Source organism: Microtus oregoni, unplaced genomic scaffold (assembly GCF_018167655.1).
Source record: "Microtus oregoni isolate MIOR12 unplaced genomic scaffold, Mior012 000026F_ref0000081, whole genome shotgun sequence".
Taxonomy (NCBI): Eukaryota; Metazoa; Chordata; class Mammalia; order Rodentia; family Cricetidae; genus Microtus; species Microtus oregoni.
This window is the reverse complement of record NW_024543085.1, coordinates 33,860,933-33,878,591: the sequence shown is the minus strand read 5'-3', so window position 1 is coordinate 33,878,591 and position 17,659 is coordinate 33,860,933. Positions and strand designations below refer to the sequence as shown.

General features: G+C 43.7%; 1 protein-coding gene, 1 non-coding gene and 1 pseudogene across 3 annotated transcripts; 1 reads left to right on the top strand and 2 right to left on the bottom strand.

Annotated features, from left to right (window-relative positions):
• The first annotated feature begins 6,687 nt into the window (after window positions 1-6,687).
• On the top strand, window positions 6,688-6,788 carry LOC121463547 (annotated as a pseudogene).
• Window positions 6,789-10,896: 4,108 nt separating this feature from the next.
• On the bottom strand, window positions 10,897-16,869 carry Fmc1 (formation of mitochondrial complex V assembly factor 1 homolog). 2 transcript variants are annotated; one of them, XM_041675761.1, is made up of 3 exons: window positions 16,744-16,869; window positions 15,657-15,914; window positions 10,897-11,187 (listed from the first exon to the last, which is right to left on the bottom strand). In XM_041675761.1, exons 1-3 carry the CDS (start codon window positions 16,852-16,854, stop codon window positions 10,984-10,986), a joined length of 573 nt encoding a protein of 190 aa, XP_041531695.1. In that variant the 5' UTR covers window positions 16,855-16,869; the 3' UTR covers window positions 10,897-10,983. The 2 variants fall into 2 exon arrangements, with proteins under 2 accessions (XP_041531695.1, XP_041531696.1); XM_041675762.1 differs by having other exon boundaries at window positions 15,657-16,017; window positions 16,744-16,865.
• Trnar-ccu lies at window positions 16,455-16,527 on the bottom strand. The gene has a single exon. It is a non-coding gene; the product is annotated as a tRNA-Arg (tRNA).
• Window positions 16,870-17,659: the final 790 nt, after the last annotated feature.

Sequence of the window (17,659 nt, the reverse complement as noted above, 5' to 3'; positions counted from 1 at the left end):
GAGGGCCCGGGCCGAGCCGAGGACGCCTAACCTTTTCCTCCGGCTTTTAGCCACTGCCCCTTATCTGTGTCCTAGCTGGGACACGTCAGGTTCAGGAAATAACACGCGAAATCAGCACACTGGAGAGCAGGCCTCCCGACCCTATTGCTACGTTCAGGACAACTGAAAGCTGCTAGTCTAAATTCGAGTCTGCAAGTGAGAACTGGGGCAGGCCGTATTGCACAGCGGCGCGTCGGCTGCAGGGCCCTCCGGACAGCCTCGTAGCTCCCTGGCAGGCTGGCGCCCTGCACTCTTGCTAACTGCGGTAGCTGATTTCTTAATCTTACCCCTGGTGGGGTGACAGAACAACTCATTCTCGTGAGGCCCAAGTGAGCCAACGGGAAATACCTAGGCCACGACTGCGTGCTGGTTTTACAAACTGGCCAAAAAAATTAAGGTGAAAAGTCACTACTTTCTAGATACTTAGGAGGGAAATGGTTTTTTTTTTTTGCTTCTTTCTTTCTTTTTTAGTTTCATTACAATTGCACACACATTCAGCAAATTAAGTACATACTGGACCAATAGAAACTATAGTAATGCTATCCAGTAATTTGCAAAAAAAAAAAAAAGCAATTATTGCCGGCGGTGGTGGTGGCGCACGCCTTTAATCCCAGCAGGCAGAAGCAGGTGGGTGTGTTTTTTTAGGGACATAAAAGTCTTCCGAAATTCCAATATTGCCCATTCCTCAAATTCCTCACCCTTTTAGTTCAAGACACAAAACAATCAGTGAATGTCTGGACGACCAAGATTTCCTCTTCTGATTTGTGAGCCCACTCGGGTAACGTACTGTAACTTTTCAACCCTGGGATCAATCAAGAGGGACCAGACAGGCAGCCAGCTGCCAATTAGAGAATACAGGAGCCCAGGGCCTCCTGCGTACCCCTGATTCCATAACGAGCTTTATCTAAATGCAGCTCATGCTGACAGTGGACCAAATGACTTATTCCTTACACTGTGTAGCTCAATCAAGCTGCCCTGAAACTTGCCATCCGGCCTCAGCTACACTAGGGTTAGGCGTGTGCCACTATGTCCGGTTCAAAAACGCTAAATTCAGCCGGGCGGTGGTGGCACACGCCTTTAATCCCAGCACTCGGGAGGCAGAGGCAGGCGGATCTCTGTGAGTTCGAGACCAGCCTGGTCTACAAGAGCTAGTTCCAGGACAGGCTCCAAAACCACAGAGAAACCCTGTCTCGAAAAACAAACAAAAAACAAAACAAAACAAAAAAAAAAAAAAACAAAAACGCTAAATTCTAAACAATTCCAAAATACTTGCAGATTTTGAAAATTGTTGTACAAAAAGGGCTGAAGAGAGCCTTAGAGATTAAAAGCATTGGCTGCAGAGGACCCAAGTTCTCAGTTCCCATCAGCCACATGGCGGCTCATAACCCTCTAACTCTAATGCCAGAAGATCTGATATTGTCTTCTGGCCTCTAAAGGTGCCATGAATACATATATGGACATACATACACTGAGGTAAAACACTCATGCATAAAAATGTTTTTAAGAAGGAAATTGATGTAAAATGGTAGAAAACTGTACAAATTAAATATATTCTAGAAAAAATGCACTATTATACACAGTATTATCCTGAGAAATGAATTCTTAGAAAAAGCACTAAAAGACTGAGTAATTAATTGTTTGAGGGGATTTTAGTGAGTTTTTTTGAGATGACCTCACCATGTAACTGTGACTGGCCTGGAACTAACTTAAACCAAACTCAAAGAGATCTGCCTGCCTATGCCTTATTACCAAGTGTTTTGGTTTGTAGGGTTAAATCCAATTAAAAAAGAAATTGCCGGCAGTGGTGACACATGCCTTTCATCCCAGCACTCGGGAGGCAGAAGCAGGTGGATCTAAGGGTCAGCCTGGTCTACAAGAGCTAGTTCCAGGACAGGCTCCAAAGCGACAGAGAAACCCTGTCTCAAACAAACGAACAAACAAAAAATTTATTTTGTGTGCTACAGTGTAGGGATCAGGACAGTTTCAGAGCTGATTCTCTACTACCATGTGAATCCCAGGAATCAAAGCTTGGCAGGCTTGGTGGCAAGTGTCTTTACCTGTTGAGCCATCTTACTGCCCCAAATCCAGAGTCTTGAGCATGCTGAACATGCCTTCTATCATTAATCTGCATCCACCTTCTACTGTTGGGTTTTATATATTCAGTGGTCATATCGTCACTTTCCTTTTCATCCCCTCCGACACCTCGGCCTTTCCATTTGGGATCATTTGCTTTTGTTTGAAGATTTCTTTAGGTTCTGCAAACCGCTGCCCAGAAACTGAATACACACCACTGCCTTGTTTGGTTTGGGGTTGGGAGAGTCGCTCTTTTGGTTTTGTTGGTTGACTGGTTAGTTTAAAGTAGGGTCTCACTTTGTAGCCCTGGCTGGCCTGGAACCCATTAGACCAGGCTTCCCTCAAACTCATAGAGATCCACCTGCCTTTTCGTCCTAGGTCCTGGGATTAGAACTGTTCAATACTATGACTAACTGCTTTTGAATTTTGTAAAACAGGGTCCAGGCTGACCTTAAACTTGCTGTGTACTGGAGGATAGCCTTGAAATGGTCATGTTGCCTCCATCTGTCAAGTGCTGAGATTCCAGCTCAGCGGTACTGTGTTTCTAATCAGCTTTCACTGGAACACTTCCAGGCTCACACTGCTATCTACACTAGCTTTCGCCCTGTAACCAAGAGTTGTAAGGGTAGAAGACGCTATACTCTATGACCTGCAAGACTTATTCTTTATGGACATTTACCTCCCCTGCTTCAGAGTTTGCTTTTGTTTTCGACTGCTAGTAAATTCCATTTTTGTTCATTTGAAAAGATGTTTATTCTGTTGCAGTATTAGATAATTTTTTATTCTGCAACTCCCAAGAAGTCAGGTTTCAGGTTATCCTCACTCCTTAATGTTAGCTACTTAAATTTTGGGGGTTTTGAAGTATACATGTTTCTTCCGTCTTCTAGGAGTTCAATGACAATTGTATTGAGAATCCACGAAGCCCCCTCTCCCCCTGACCCGCAAGGAAAAAAAAAAAGCCAATCCTGGTGACAAATGTCTGTAGCACTTGAAAAAAAGGAAGCATGACGATCAGAAATTCAAAGCCAGCCTTGGCCTCATAGTGAGTCCACTAATCCAGGTTACAGTGAACTTGCCTTAGAAAGAAAGAAAGAGCGGATCTCTCTGAGTTCGAGACCAGCCTGGTCTACAGAGCTAGTTCCAGGACAGGCTCCAAAGCCACAGAGAAACCCTGTCTCGAAAAACCAAAAAAGGGAACTGGAGAGGTGGCTCAGCGGTTAAGAGCATTGCCTGCTCTTCCAATTCCCAGCAACCACATGGTGGCTCACAAACATCTGTAATGAGGTCTGGTGCCCTCTTCTGGCCTGCAGGCATACACACAGACAGAACATTGTATACATAATAAATAAATAAATAAATATCTTTAAGAAAAGAAAAAGAAATTACCATCTGTGTGGTGGTATCCTCCTCTAATCTCAGCTACTTGGGAGACTGAGGCAAGATGAACAACAACAACAACAAAAAATTCCAAAGTGCTCTGGCATCGTTCTGAATCAAAGGCCCGCCTGAACTGATAGGAACATGTGTTGAAGGTGGGTAAAAGTGCTTGTTGTGCAAGACTAACAGCCTGAGTTCAATCCCCAGACCAACAGGGGAAAGAGTGAACCAACTCAGGAAAGTTAGCATTGACTCCAGGTCCCCACATTCAAACACACAAACATAAATACAATTAAAACCAGGTGCTGGTGGTGCATGCCTTTAATCCCAGCACTCAGGAGGCAGAGGCAGGCAGATCTCTGTGAGTTCAAGACCAACCTGGTCTACAAGAGCTGGTGCCCAGGACGGACTCCAAAGCTACAGAGAAACCCTGTCTCGAAAAACTGGAAAAAAGAAAGAAAGAAAATGTCCTGTATACAACAACAATATTTATTATGGTCCAGACGGGATCCTATTTTTGTGAGTCATATTAGACTCATATTAGTCAATTACCTGGACCCCTGGCCAAGGGAAATCAACTCGCAGAGGCATATACCTGAATATTTTTGCCAGCCCTGAAGAAAAGGCTTCTAAACTCCATAAATATATATATATATATATATATATATATATATATATATATATATATATATCACTTAAATGCTCGTTCTTTGCAGCACCATACTGGTTTCTCCAGAGCCACTGCCTTACAAATAACCACTCAATGTTCGGCCTGTGCTCCTTTTCATAATACACCCATTGCTGGAGTTAATCCTCGTGGTCTTAAACTGAATGACATTTGGCAGATGGATGTTACCCACCTACCCTCAGCTGGAAAGCTTAAATATATGCATGTTTCAGTTGATACTTGCTCTAAAGTAGTTTTTGCTTCGTTGCATAGTGGAGAGAAAATTAAGGATGTGATAACTCATTGCCTGCTGGCTTTTGCTTATATGGGCTTACCTAATGTTATTAAAACAGATAATGGGCCTGCATATACTAGTGGAAAATTTCAAACTTTTTGTGTAAATAATGATATTAAACATATTACAGGTATTCCATATAACCCTGCTGGACAAGCAATAGTAGAAAGAATGCATATGGTTATAAAACAGTATTTCACAAAAATAAATAGGGGGGAGTATATTCTCCCAATGCACAATTGGCTTCTATTTTATTTATTCTAAATTTTTAACTGTGGATTGTGAGGGTCACTCAGCCATGGAAAGACATTGGAATAAAAGTTATCAGTCCTTAGGATGGGTACGATGGAAAGAACTTATTACAGGACAATGGAAGGAGCCCGCGCCCCTGTTGGCTAGGGTGAGAGGAGCTGTTTGTGTTTTCCCTCCAGGAACGGATAAGCCCATTTGGGTACCAGAGCGATATGTTCGGGCTGTGGAAAATGATGAGAAAGGATCCTGTGATGGGCCTGAGAATGACACCTGTCGTTCTCTTGATGAGCCTCCTGGTGAGTCCCAGTCAAGCGGAAAGCACTGTGTGAAACCTGGTAAGGAACCCCCTTGTATTGATCAGTGAGCCAAACTAGTTCTTTGTATTCATCTTTCTATTCCTCAAACTATACAGCTGGAACTGCTTTAAGCAATATGGTGATAGAACAGGCATGTATGTATGTATATATATATATATATTTATTTATTTATTTTATTTATTTATTTATTTTTTTTGGTTTTTCGAGACAGGGTTTCTCTGTGGTTTTGGAGCCTGTCCTGGAACTAGCTCTTGTAGACCAGGCTGGTCTCGAACTCACAGAGATCCGCCTGCCTCTGCCTCCCGAGTGCTGGGATTAAAGGCATGCGCCACCACCGCCTGGCTGAACAGGCTTCTATTAATCAAACCTTTTCCTTTGGGGCTGGAGAGATGGCTCAGTGGTTAAGAGCATTGCCTGCTCTTCCAAAGGTCCTGAGTTCAATTCCCGGCACAACTCCCGGCAACCACATGGTGGCTCACAACCATCTGGAATGAGGTCTGGTGCCCTCTTCTGGTCTGCAGACATACACACAGACAGAATATTGTATACATAATAAATAAATAAATATTTAAAAAAAAAAACCTTTTCCTTTGTGAATGCTTTATGGCTTTGTTACATTTTTTGGGCTATGAATATTACTTTAAAGGAATCCTATGCAAGTGAGTGTAGTTCCTATCTTTCTTTTATGGAATATTTCTCTGAGAGCCCAGGCACTATTAAATCCTGTGTTGTTTTAGTTTTCTTTCTTTTTTTTTAAACTTTTATTTATTTATTTATTTAACTTTATTATGTTTGTTTGTGTGAAGGTGTCAGATCTCATGGAACTGCATTTTCAGACAGTTGTGAGCTGCCATGTGGGTGCTGGGAATCGAATCCGGGTCCTCTGGAAGAGCAGTCAGTGCTCTTAACCGCTGAGCCATCTCTCCAGCCCCTAGTTTTCTTTCTTTTTTCTCTTCCTTTTTGTAGTATGGAATAGCACCATTGAGGCTTAAATACACAGCCGTCAATGGCCAACAGGTGAAAATCCCAGCCTCTGATCTTCTAGGTAAGGCACAGCTTTTAGTAACTTCAATTAGAAGGCTCTAGATAGGGAAGAGCAGCTGAAGGCCAGGACTCAATTGGTCCCAACAAGAAAAGAAAAGAAAAAATCAAAAAAGGAAGAAAAAATAAGAAAGACAGCTGGGCAGTGGTGGCACACGCTTTAGTCCCAGCACTTCGGAGGTAGAGACGGGCAGCTCTCTTAGGCCAGCCTGGCCTACAGAGTGAGTTCCAAGACAGGGCTACAAAGAAAAACCCTGCCATAAAAAAACAAAACAACAACAACAAAAAAAAAAAAAAACAGAAAGAGTGTGTGTGTGTGTCTGCGTGTGTGTTCCCCCTTTCAAAATAAAAACAAAAGGGTAGAGTACTGGTTTAGTACTCGTACGGTCCTGGGTTCAATCCCCAGTACCACAAGAAAGAAAGAAAAAATTCTGTACATAACAAATTAGCCTAAATTAACTTGTTTATAGTTCAAAAGTGCATTGGTTTCTTTCCCCTCCACAAAATTGTAGAAGGCGAACATCTGATTCATTATACATGTTTTTATTTATAATTCAAACTCCCAACACCAAGAAAACTAAGAGCAGCCTGGTGGTGGTGGCCACACCTTTAATCCCAGCACTTCCTTGCTTCTGTAGCACTTACACTGCAATTGAACAATACAGAGAGGATTAGCATGGCCCTGCACAAAGAGGACATGCAAATTTGTGAAACTGTCATATTTTTTAAATCAGGTAAAAATTATAATTTTAGTAATATATATTTCTTTCTTTCCTTTTGGGTTTTTTTTTTTTTTTGGTTTTCGAGACAGGGTTTCTCTGTCGTTTTTTTGGAGCCTGCTCCTGGAACTAGCTCTTGTAGACCAGGCTGGTCTCGAACTCACAGAAGGCGTGCGCCACCACGGCCCGGCTTCCTTTTGGTTTTTTTGACACAGGTTTTCTCTGTGTAGTTCTAGCTGTCCTGAAACTCACTCTGTAGACCAGGCTGGCCTCAAATTTGTAGAGATCTACCTATCTCTGCCTCCCAAGTGCTGGGATTAAAGGTGTGCCATCACCATCTGGTTCAGTAGTCTATTATTTCTACACTTTTTTTCTTTTTCTTTTTTTTTTTCTTTTTTTGGTTTTTCGAGACAGGGTTTCTCTGTAGCTTTGGAGTCTGTCCTGGAACTATCTCTTGTAGACCAGGTTGGCTTCGAACTCACAGAGATCTGCCTGCCTCTGTCTCCCAAGTGCTGGGATTATTTTGACTAGAGTAAAATATTTATTTGTGAATGCAAATTATTATTTATATCAGAAATATCATGCAGTTGCATAAATATAATTTCTTCTATGAACTATTCAGTCAAAAAATTTTTAATTATACATTTTCCTGAAATGCTAAACTAGTTTAGTAAATTGGTTTCATTGGGATTGATACTAGAAAGAAATACTAAAAGTTAAAATTCCTTTCTATGTACTAGGAAAATTGAATTTTAAGATACTTAAGGCATTTAACCTTCACGTGACTTCTAAAAACAGCATAGGAACTTGTACTCAGTAACATTAAATTTATATGTTCCCCGTTACTGGCTCAGTTTCTCTTTATTCTTCTGGTATTGGCTTCTCAAAATTCTTTTTTGTTTTGTTTTGTTTTTCGAAACAGGGTTTCTTTGTAGTTTTAGAGTCTGTCCTGGGCCTAGCTAGCTCTTGTAGACCAAGTTGGCCTTGAACACACAGAGATCCACCTGCCTCTGCCTCCCTACAACTGGAATTAAAGGTGTGTGCCACCACTACCTAGCAGCTTCTGAAAAATCTGTATTGTATATCTTCAGTATTGTATTTTTTTTTTTTTTTTTTTTGGTTTTTCGAGACAGGGTTTCCCTGTGGTTTTGGAGCCTGTCCTGGAACTAGCTCTTGTAGACCAGGCTGGTCTCGAACTCACAGAGATCCACCTGCCTCTGCCTCCCGAGTGCTGGAATTAAAGGCGTGCGCCACCACCGCCCGGCTTTATCTTCAGTATTGTAGTAAAGAATTGTCAGTAAATAATTTTTATCAGAAAAAAAGGATTATTAGTGCTTGAATTGAGGCAGACAAGGTGAAGATAGAGGAATAAGGAGGAACTAGAAGATGCAGAAGTGGCAGAATACATTTGGAGAGCAAGGAGACCTATACCAAACAGGCCAAGTTTTGTATTGGTTAGCCAAACGCATTAGGAACATTGGTTCAAGTGCAGTTTAAAAGGAAGAGCAAGTTGACAGTAGTAGGCGGTAGATGTTGCCCTCTTCCTGGACATCTATGGGCTGGGGTTCAGCTGTGGCTATCATCCTTAGGAGCCATTGCTTCTCAGGCCTAAGGAAGTAATACCTCCCACTGTCGTTAGCTTACTGCTTGACATCACTTAATTCTTCCCAAATCTTCACACATCCCTTTTAACTCTTCTCAGGCTTATTCCATCTGTTTCTTGTCAGGACCCTAACACATCACAGTTGGGTCCTTTTTTCCCCCAAGACAGGGTTTCTCTGTAGCTTTGGCGTCTGTCCTGGAACTTGCTCTGTAGTCCAGGCTGGTCTCAAACTCACAGAGATCCACTCCTCTCTGCCTCCCAAGTGCTGGGATTTAAGGAATACACTGCCGTCGCCACCTGGTTACAGTTGTGTACTTTTATAAAAGACACAGTAGACCAGCAAGTAGGTAAAATCACTTGAAGCATAAGAATAAGAACATGAGTTCAAGTCCCTGGATCCCACTGTGGAAGGAGAAAACTGACTCCCTAAAATTGTCCTCTTACCTTTCTACCTGCATGGTGGTACACAAACACCTGCACTCATACAAATCATACAGTAAGAAAATAAAAGTTTTGAAAGATGCACACCTGTGTGGTGGTGGCGCACGCCTTTAATCCCAGCACTCGGGAGGGAGGCAGAGGCAGGGAGATCTCTTTGAGTTTGAGGCCAGCCTGGTTTACAAGAGCTAGTTCCAGGACAGCCAGGGCTATACAAGGAAACCCTGTCTCGAAAAACAAAACAAAAAAATTATGGAATTTTTTAGCTGGGCGGTTTTGGCATACGCCTTTAATCCCAGCACTGGGGAGGCAGAGAGACCTCTGAGTTCAAGGCCAGCCTGGTCTATGGAGTGAGTTCCAGGACAGGCCCCAAAGCTGTTTTTAAAACAACAACAACAACAAAAAGAATTCCTTAGGAAACTGCCGGGCAGTGGTAGCACTTGCCTTTAGTCCCAGTTCTCGAGAAGCTGAGGCAGGTGAATTCCTAAGAGCTCAAGGCTAGCCTGCAAGTTCCAGGACAGGCTCTAAATCTACACAGAGAAACCCTGTCTCAAAAAAATAAAACAAACAAAAACACCCAAATAATTCCTTAAGACATTAGGCCTGCATTACTTATTTTTTTTTATATTTTAAAATATTTATATTCGGGGCTGGAGAGATGGCTCAGTGGTTAAGATCATTGCCTGCTCTTCCAAGGGTCCTGAGTTCAATATCCGGCAACCACATGGTGGCTCACAGCCATCTGTAATGAGGTCTAGTGCCCTCTTCTGGCCTGCAGGCATACACACAGACAGAATATTGTATAAACAAATAAGTAAATAAGTAAGTAAATAAATAAATATTTTAAAGAAATAAATAAAATATTTATGTTCAGAGCTCAGCATGGTGGTACTTTAATTCCAGCACTCTGGAGGCAGAGGCAGGCAGGTCCCTGAGTTCAAGGTTCACCTGGCTTACATAGCAAGTTCCAGGCCAATCAGAACTACATCATGAGACCCAATCTCAAAAATAAGCAAAAGTAAAACAAAAAATTATTTTTAGATTATGTATATGTGGAGGCAGGACAGATGACTTGGTGGTTAAGAGCACAGATTGATCTTCCAGATGTCCTGAGTTCAAGTCTCAGCAACCACTTGGAAGCTCACAACCATCTATAATGGGATCTGATGAACTCTTCTGGCGTAAACGTGTACATGCAGATAGCATTCATTCATAAAATATGTCTTCAAAAATATGTCTATGTGTATGAGTATGTGCACATGAGTGCAGGTCCTGTAGAGAGCAGAGGTGCTAGATCCCTTGAAACTAGAGTTATACAGTTGTTAGTACCTGACATGGGGGCTAGACACCAAACTCATCTCACTCCTGACCACTGAGCCCATCTCCATTTATTACTTTAAAAAAAGAAGAAGAAAAGGAGGAGGAAGAAGAAGAAAGAAGAGAAAAAAGAACCCTGGGTTATAAAATTAGACCAAGTCCATCAGGGCCGATGGGATAGGCTCCCTGGTTAGTTTGCACATGTCCCTGGCACCCTCATTAACAGTCATGTTAGTGGAAGCTTCTAATCCCCAAGCTGGGAAGCAGAGATGGTCCTGAGGACGTGCTAGTCAGTCTCTGGACCGAAAATAGTGAGCTCTATTCAGTGAGAGATACTGTCTCAAGAAGTAAGGTGGAGGGCTGGAGAGATGGCTCAGAGGTTAAGAGCACTGACTGCTCTTCCAAAGGTTCTGAGTTCAATTCCCAGCAACCACATGGTGGCTCACAACCATCTGTAATGAGGTCTGGTGCCCTCTTCTGGCCTGCAGGCATACAAGCAAAACAGAATATTGTATATATAATAAATAAGTAAATAAATAAATATTAAAAAAAAAAGAAGTAAGGTGGAGAAGCACTTGAGGATGGCATCCTCTTGTCAACCTCTGGCCTCCACATGAACCTTCATGTGCAGAGCACCGACACCCACAAAATCAATTAATCCAATGTAAAAAAGTTCAGCAAATTCATTTGCAGACCCCTCCAGTTTTATTTCCCTAGCCACTCAGGAAACAAAAAAATACAGGACTAAACAACAAAAAAACAGTTTAAAAAATATTTAATGATAAATACATATTGGTAGAAATGGTTAAATTCTTGAATGAAGGGACATCTGAGGGCTCTCTCCATCATGGCTCCCAGCCCTTCCCTCCAGGCTGACGGGGCAACTGGAGGCCCACCAAACCAGCAGACTCCTCCACTGAACGCTCACCCTTGCCATGAAATTCCTGATGAAGAGCTACATGCTGCCGGATGCTACGCAAGAGGCAGAGATAGGTGGCCGCTTGGAAGTGAAGTTCATGTTGGGCTCGGCATAACTTCTCGCTGGTGACCTAAAAAGTAATTAACAAAGTCAGACGTCTGTTAACACTCTAAAGTTTCCACAAACCCACAGGGGAAGAGTTAATACATGAGCTTTTCTACAATGTAAACAGAAAATACAAACATGCTTGTATGTATAGTTAGTGCCTTCATAGGAGCACTCTTGTTGTTCTGCCACATAAAGAACATACATGCCTCGGGTCTGCCCCCTACTACATGTTTTTATTTGTAATTCAAGCTCCCAACACCAAGAAAATTAACAGCAGCCTGGTGGTGGTGGCCCACACCTTTAATCCCAACATTCAAGGAGGCAGAGGCAGTTAGATCTCTGTCTGAGTAGACCAGGCTGGCCTGGAACTATCAAGCCTACCTATGCAGCCATTCACCGCCATCACTGGACTTACTGTATCATTTTTATTGTGAAAAAGAGAAAATATTCATCTAGAAGAGTCCATAGCAGAGAAGAAGATGCAGTGGGCTGAACATGGTGGCCAGGGCCATGAGAGAGCAAGAGATAGTGGGTTGGAAGGAGAATGAATAGCTCGGGGAAGGGAACAGAGAGCTGGAACATGCCTGGGGGAGGGGGCAGTTAGCAGGGCCAGGATGCTAGCTAGTGCAGGGGCTTGGAAATGTACAAGTACTTATGAGTAGGGACTGTGAAAGGGCAAAGGCTAGCAGGGACCTTGATGTGCAATCACAGATGCAATCAAATGGAGAACAAGTCCCACCTTCCAAGAGCAAGGGAAATGACTCCTTTGTGGGGTAGAAAACCCCGTTTCACAAGTTCCTGAGGAATACTGGCTTTTATATAATGTACAAAAACCTCTCTGTAGCCCATTTCTGGATATAGGGACTTCCTGAAACCTAACACCTTTTACTACAAAATCAGAAACTTATCTCAAAAATAATGGCTTTGTACTCAACAGTAGCAACATGAAGATCATATATATGTATCTATGTGTATGCGTTTGTGAATATATATACATATATATATATATATATATGAAGTATGTTTTTATATTAAACTTGTTTGTACAATTTAGCCATCTGGAAAATCTGGATTCTAATGACGTGAACAAGCTAAAACGTCCATATCAATGCCTAGAGTAACTCAATAGCATGCTTGTTCTTCATAATACTTGAGTTTTAGTACTCTACCCTTAACTGTTTGGGTTTCCAAGGTTGTGAAAAAGGAGTGGGAACATCAAGAAATTGTGCATGAATGGGGATGTGTTTTACCCCTGTGAATATCCACAGTTAAAATATGAAAACTCAAGCCTGGCATTAGTGGCATAAACCGTTAATCCCAGCACTTGGGAGGCAGAGGCTGGTGGAGCTCCATGAGTTTGAGGCCAGCCTGGTCTACAAAGAGAGTTCTAGGGCAACCAGAGCTGTTAGACAGAGAAACCCTGCCTCAAAACAAACAAAAAAACAAACAAACAAAATAAAACTTAAAAAAAAATTAGACAACTCAAGCATGTAGTATCTAATGTATTACCAGCAGCACTCACCTGCTAGAATCGGAATGTTTTTAGAGACAAGGTCTTACTATGTAGCATGGACTGGCCTGTAATTCCATCTTCTTCAAAAAAGGGTTTTACAAATGCTGAGATTTGCAGGTATGTGACACCATAATCACATTGTCAAACTTGGTGTGTGTGTGTGTGTATGACTGCTTTTTGAGAAAATGGTCTCACTATGTATACTAGCTGACTTGAAAAATCACTGTAAGAAACCAGGTGTGGTGGCTGGCGCACACCTTTAATCCCAGCACTCAGGAGGCAGAGGCAGGTGGGTTTCTGTGAGTTCCAGGCCAGCGTGGTGTACAGAGTGAGTTCCAGGGCAGCCTAGACTACGCAAAGAGAAACCCTATCTCAGAAAAAAAAAAAAAAAGACAAACAAAAAAACAAACAAAAACACACAAAAAAAGAAAGAAAAAAGAAATTCACAGTCAGTAGGTAAGAATACTTGCTGCTAAACCTGATGCCCTGAGTTCAGTCCCCCAGAACCCACACAGTAGAGAAAGAGAACTGACTCCCTACAAATTGTTCTCCAGCCCCCACATGTTTGGCATGCACACCACCCCAAAAAGTAGATATATAAATACATTAAAAGATGAAGGTAGCTTTTCCTCCTACTGGGTCGCCTTGCCCAGCCTTGACATGAGGGTTTGTGCCTGATCTTATTGTATCTTGTGCCATGTTCAGCTGGTGACCCTGGTAGTCCCGCTCTTTTCTGTGGGGAGACAGGGCTGTGAGTGGATCTGGAAGAGATGGGAGGTTAGGAGGACTGGGAGGAGTGGAGGGAGGGGAAGCTGCAGGTGTGATGTAAAAAGAATAATTTCATCCTTCTCCCTAGGCAACAGAAAAGATGAGCACAGAAAGCTTCTGTCAGCCCTGAGCCAGGAGGAAATAGAAATCATTCCCCATAGTCTATATGCATTCGCTTAGAAATAGCATGGAATTTCTTTTTTGTTTTGTTTCGGTTTCTGTTTTTTGAGAGAGAGTTTCTCTGTGTAATCTTGGCTGTCCTGGAACTATTCCTGTAGGCAGGCTGGCCTCAAACTCACAGAGATCTGCTTGCCTCTGCCTCCCAAATCCTGGGATCAAAGGCATGTGCCACCACCTAGAGTTGAATTTCTAGTGGCCTCAGACAAGTACTTTCCTGCCGCCTCTTACCATCAGACTTGACATTTCTGAGGCTTGTTTTTGTTGTTGGTGTTTTGTTTTGTTTGCTATTTTCTTGAGACAGGGAAGCTCTGGTTGGCTTGTAACGTTTTTCATAGATCAGGTTGGCCTGAACTCAGGTATCTGCCTGCCTATGTTTCAGAAGTGCTTGGGTTAAAGATGTGGGTCAGCCCTAGAGTTTTGTTTTTTTGTTAGTTTGTTTGTTTTTGCTTTTTCCAGACAGGGTTTCTCTGTGTAACAGTACTAGCTGTCCTGGAAGTTGCTCTGTAGATCCGCCTGCCTCTGTCTCCCGAGTGCTGGGATTAAAGATGTGTGCCACCACAGCCTGGCCAGCCGTGGAGTTGTGAGCATGAATTGTTGATGTTTTTCTGAGGAGTTTTGCTGTTACTGTTCTGTTTTGTTGTGTTTTGAGACAAGGATTCACTGTGAAACTATGGCTGTCCTGGAATTCAACTCTAGACCAGACTGGCCTCAAACTCAGGAGTCTGCGTGCGGGGATGAAAGGCGTATGTCACCACTGGCAGGTGCAATCTTACTCTTAATTTTTGGTCCAAGTTCTTAATACACACAGTCCCTAACATTATGACTTTCTAAAAGCTAAGCAGCTTTTAGTTCTAAGGTTTTCCATTGTTCAAATTCAGCGGTAAGATGAAGCTCAAGGACATTAGATTTTCTTCTCCTAAATTCTAGTTCTGCTTATTCTTATACAGGTAACTATCCTGAGCCTTAGCTGTCCAAAGGCAGAGAACTGACTTGGGAAATGAACCACCTTCCTTTCCTACTAAGAGGAAATGGAGTGTGGATTTCACAGTGGTACCTAAGGATCGCATTCTGTGTATTTATGTTTGTTACAGCGGGGAAACCTTTAACGTGGGACTATAGGTGGCTCAGAGGTCAAGAGTACCGGCTTTTCTTCCAGAAATCCTGAGTTCAATTCCCAGCAACTACAAGGGGGCTAACAGCCACCTATAGTGAAGTCTGATGCCCTCTTCTGGCGTGCAGCTATGCATGCAGACAGAAACACTATATACATAATAATCTTTTAAAAAATGCATCTTGTTAGATAGCAAGGTAATTAGCTAGTAGTGCAATCTCTTTATACAAGTCATTGCTTTTCTCAATGGTGAACAAAATATTACATAAATAAAACATATGCCAATATTCCCTACTTCATTATCTTAAAAATTGTCTTTGTCTGGCCCGTGCCTTCCTTTAATCCTTGAGCTCAGGAGACAGGGGAGACCTGAGTTCAAGGTCAGTCTGGTCTACATAGCAAATTCCAGGTCGGCTAATTTAATAGTGAAATTCTCTCTCTCTCTCTCTCTCTCTCTCTCTCTCTCTCTCTCACACACACACACACACACACACACACACACACACACACTCCCGCCACACAAAAACATTGCTTCCTATAAAAACTTAATGTGGAAAGTGTGAGGAGAGGGGATGTTTGTGCCCTTGTGCCTTTAAGGGTAAGGACCCCTGGGGCCTACTTTGTACAATGCCCGTCCCTTAATCCCATACCCATGTACCAGACAAACCAATGAAATCGTCAGAGACAGCTCCACCCTGGGGGATGGCAAATACGAAGTCCCTAAGAAGGTGCACCCCACGTGGCTTTGGGGTCAGTAGGGGGACTGGAGGCACAGGCTAGCCCAGGGCCTGGGTTACGTGGTGAGAACCGCAGGTGGAGGACAGGTCAGCTCAGACACGTTTTCCCCAAGACGTCGCCATCACCCTGCCCAGACCCACCCTCGTCTGCCCTTCCCGAGACCCGGACGCGGCTTCCGTACCCGATGTGCTCGGAAGGCCTTCACCAGGTACCGGTAGGCCGCAGTGTCGCGATACGGTCGCCCGGTGGCCGCGTTCAGGTAGCGCAGCTCCCGCAGAAGGCCTCTCAGAGTGCGCGCCGGGGACCCCAGGGCCGCCATTCTCCTGTCCTTGGCGAGCCAGGTTCCTCGCGAAGCCGCGCTCGCTGGGACGGCCGCTCCTGTGCGCGCCACAGCGCCGTCTACCGTCCGCCTGCGAGCGAGCGACACGCCAGGGGCGCGCTGGGAAGAGAACCGTAAAGGTAGCGACTCCCGGAGGACCTTCGGACGGCGTCGCTTCGGACGTCCATTAGTCGGTGGCCGCTGACATTCAGGAGAAAAGCGGCTGGCAGGAGACAGTGTGGATTTGACTCAGGTCATGTGAAAAAGGTCTAACCCATTTCTTCCAGGGATGTCAAAACTAAACGCATCGACCTCCAAACTTCGTGACACCCGCAGCCCCGGGGAAGAAAATGGGCTTGTATCTTGATGTGGCAAACCGCAGCCCCTCAGCTTTACTAGCAAACACCAGTGTCTCTAGTTTTAAAACAAAATGGCTGGGTGATGGTGTCGCATGCCTTTAATCCCAGCACTCGGGAGGCAGAGAAAGGCAGATTTCTGTGAATTCAAGACCAGTCTGGTCTCTACATAGTTTGTTCCAGGACAACCAGAGCTATGTAGTGAGCTCCTGTCTCAAAAATAAATACATAAAACAAAATGAATAATAAATTTGACTCAATGCTCGCGTTTTAACTAGAAGGAAGGTACAAGAAAAAAATATACCACCCCAGATGGGACTCGAACCCACAATCCCTGGCTTAGGAGGCCAATGCCTTATCCATTAGGCCACTGGGGCTCTCTGAACTGAGGCGCTCAAACATCATAATCAACTTATTTCCTGTTTATACGTCATCTCCCTAAAGTTGTCTTTACCCTATCCCTGAACCAAATCTATTATCTGTATGAAAGTGGTGCCTGCTGGGAAATGTAGTTTACAAATCAAGAGCCAACGGTTTTACCCTGTAAAATAGTAGGTGCAATGAAAGCAGAACCGGCTCCTGCCTTTGCTTACGTGTTCTTGTTGCTGAGCGTAGTAGAACTGCGCCTGCGCAATAGAGGGCCTGAGGGGATGCCGTGCCAAATCGGCGACCGAGAAAAGTGGCCAGTTCTTCCTCGCTCTCATTTCATTCTCCGTCAAAATTTCCCCGGAAAGCCAGGCCCCTTCCGATTGGGCTGCTTTTCAGGGTTTGCCTGTGCTCTAGCCCGTCGTTAGGTGGCGTTTGTGTAGTGGTCAGTTTGTTTCCGGTTGCAATACTGAGACCATTTCCGCCGCCAGCAATGTGTTAGAATGGCTGTGTTTCGAAATTTCAAGCGGGCTGTAAATATAAGGCTGCGGAAAATTAATAGTTACTATAGAAGGAACTAATTAGGAATAATTTGGAGTTAGCTTTTCTGCTGGGTTTATTTCTAATTGTATACTTTGGAGAAAACCACTTTTTGAGGTCATTTGGCTCTCCATTTTCTAAGAGACAGTTCTGTCTACTTTAAGTCGCCAAACTAGACCCTGTCTCATTAGCTTCTTATGTCTTAACCTTTATCTAGCATCGGTCACTTCTTTATACCAGCCGTTCAGGTGTCTGAGCCAGGTAGACTCTTCCCCCAGCCCAACACCCCCTGAGTGGATCTTCAGCATCCATAACCCCAGCATTGGGGAGGAGTAGTCAGCAAGATCTCTAGAGCTCACAGCTGCACGGTCTAGCCAAAGCTCCAGGTTCAGGGAGCAAGCCTGTCTCCAAAGAAAGGAAGATACTCAGAGTCAACCTCCGACCTCCACTCATGCACACACAAGTGAGCATACTGGCACACAACTCTTCCCCCCCTTCTTTCTTTCTTTGGTTTTTGAGATTTGGTTTCTCTGTGTAGCTCTGGCTGTCCTGGAACTCACTGTGTAGACCAGGCTGGCCTCGAACTCATAGATCTGCCTGCCC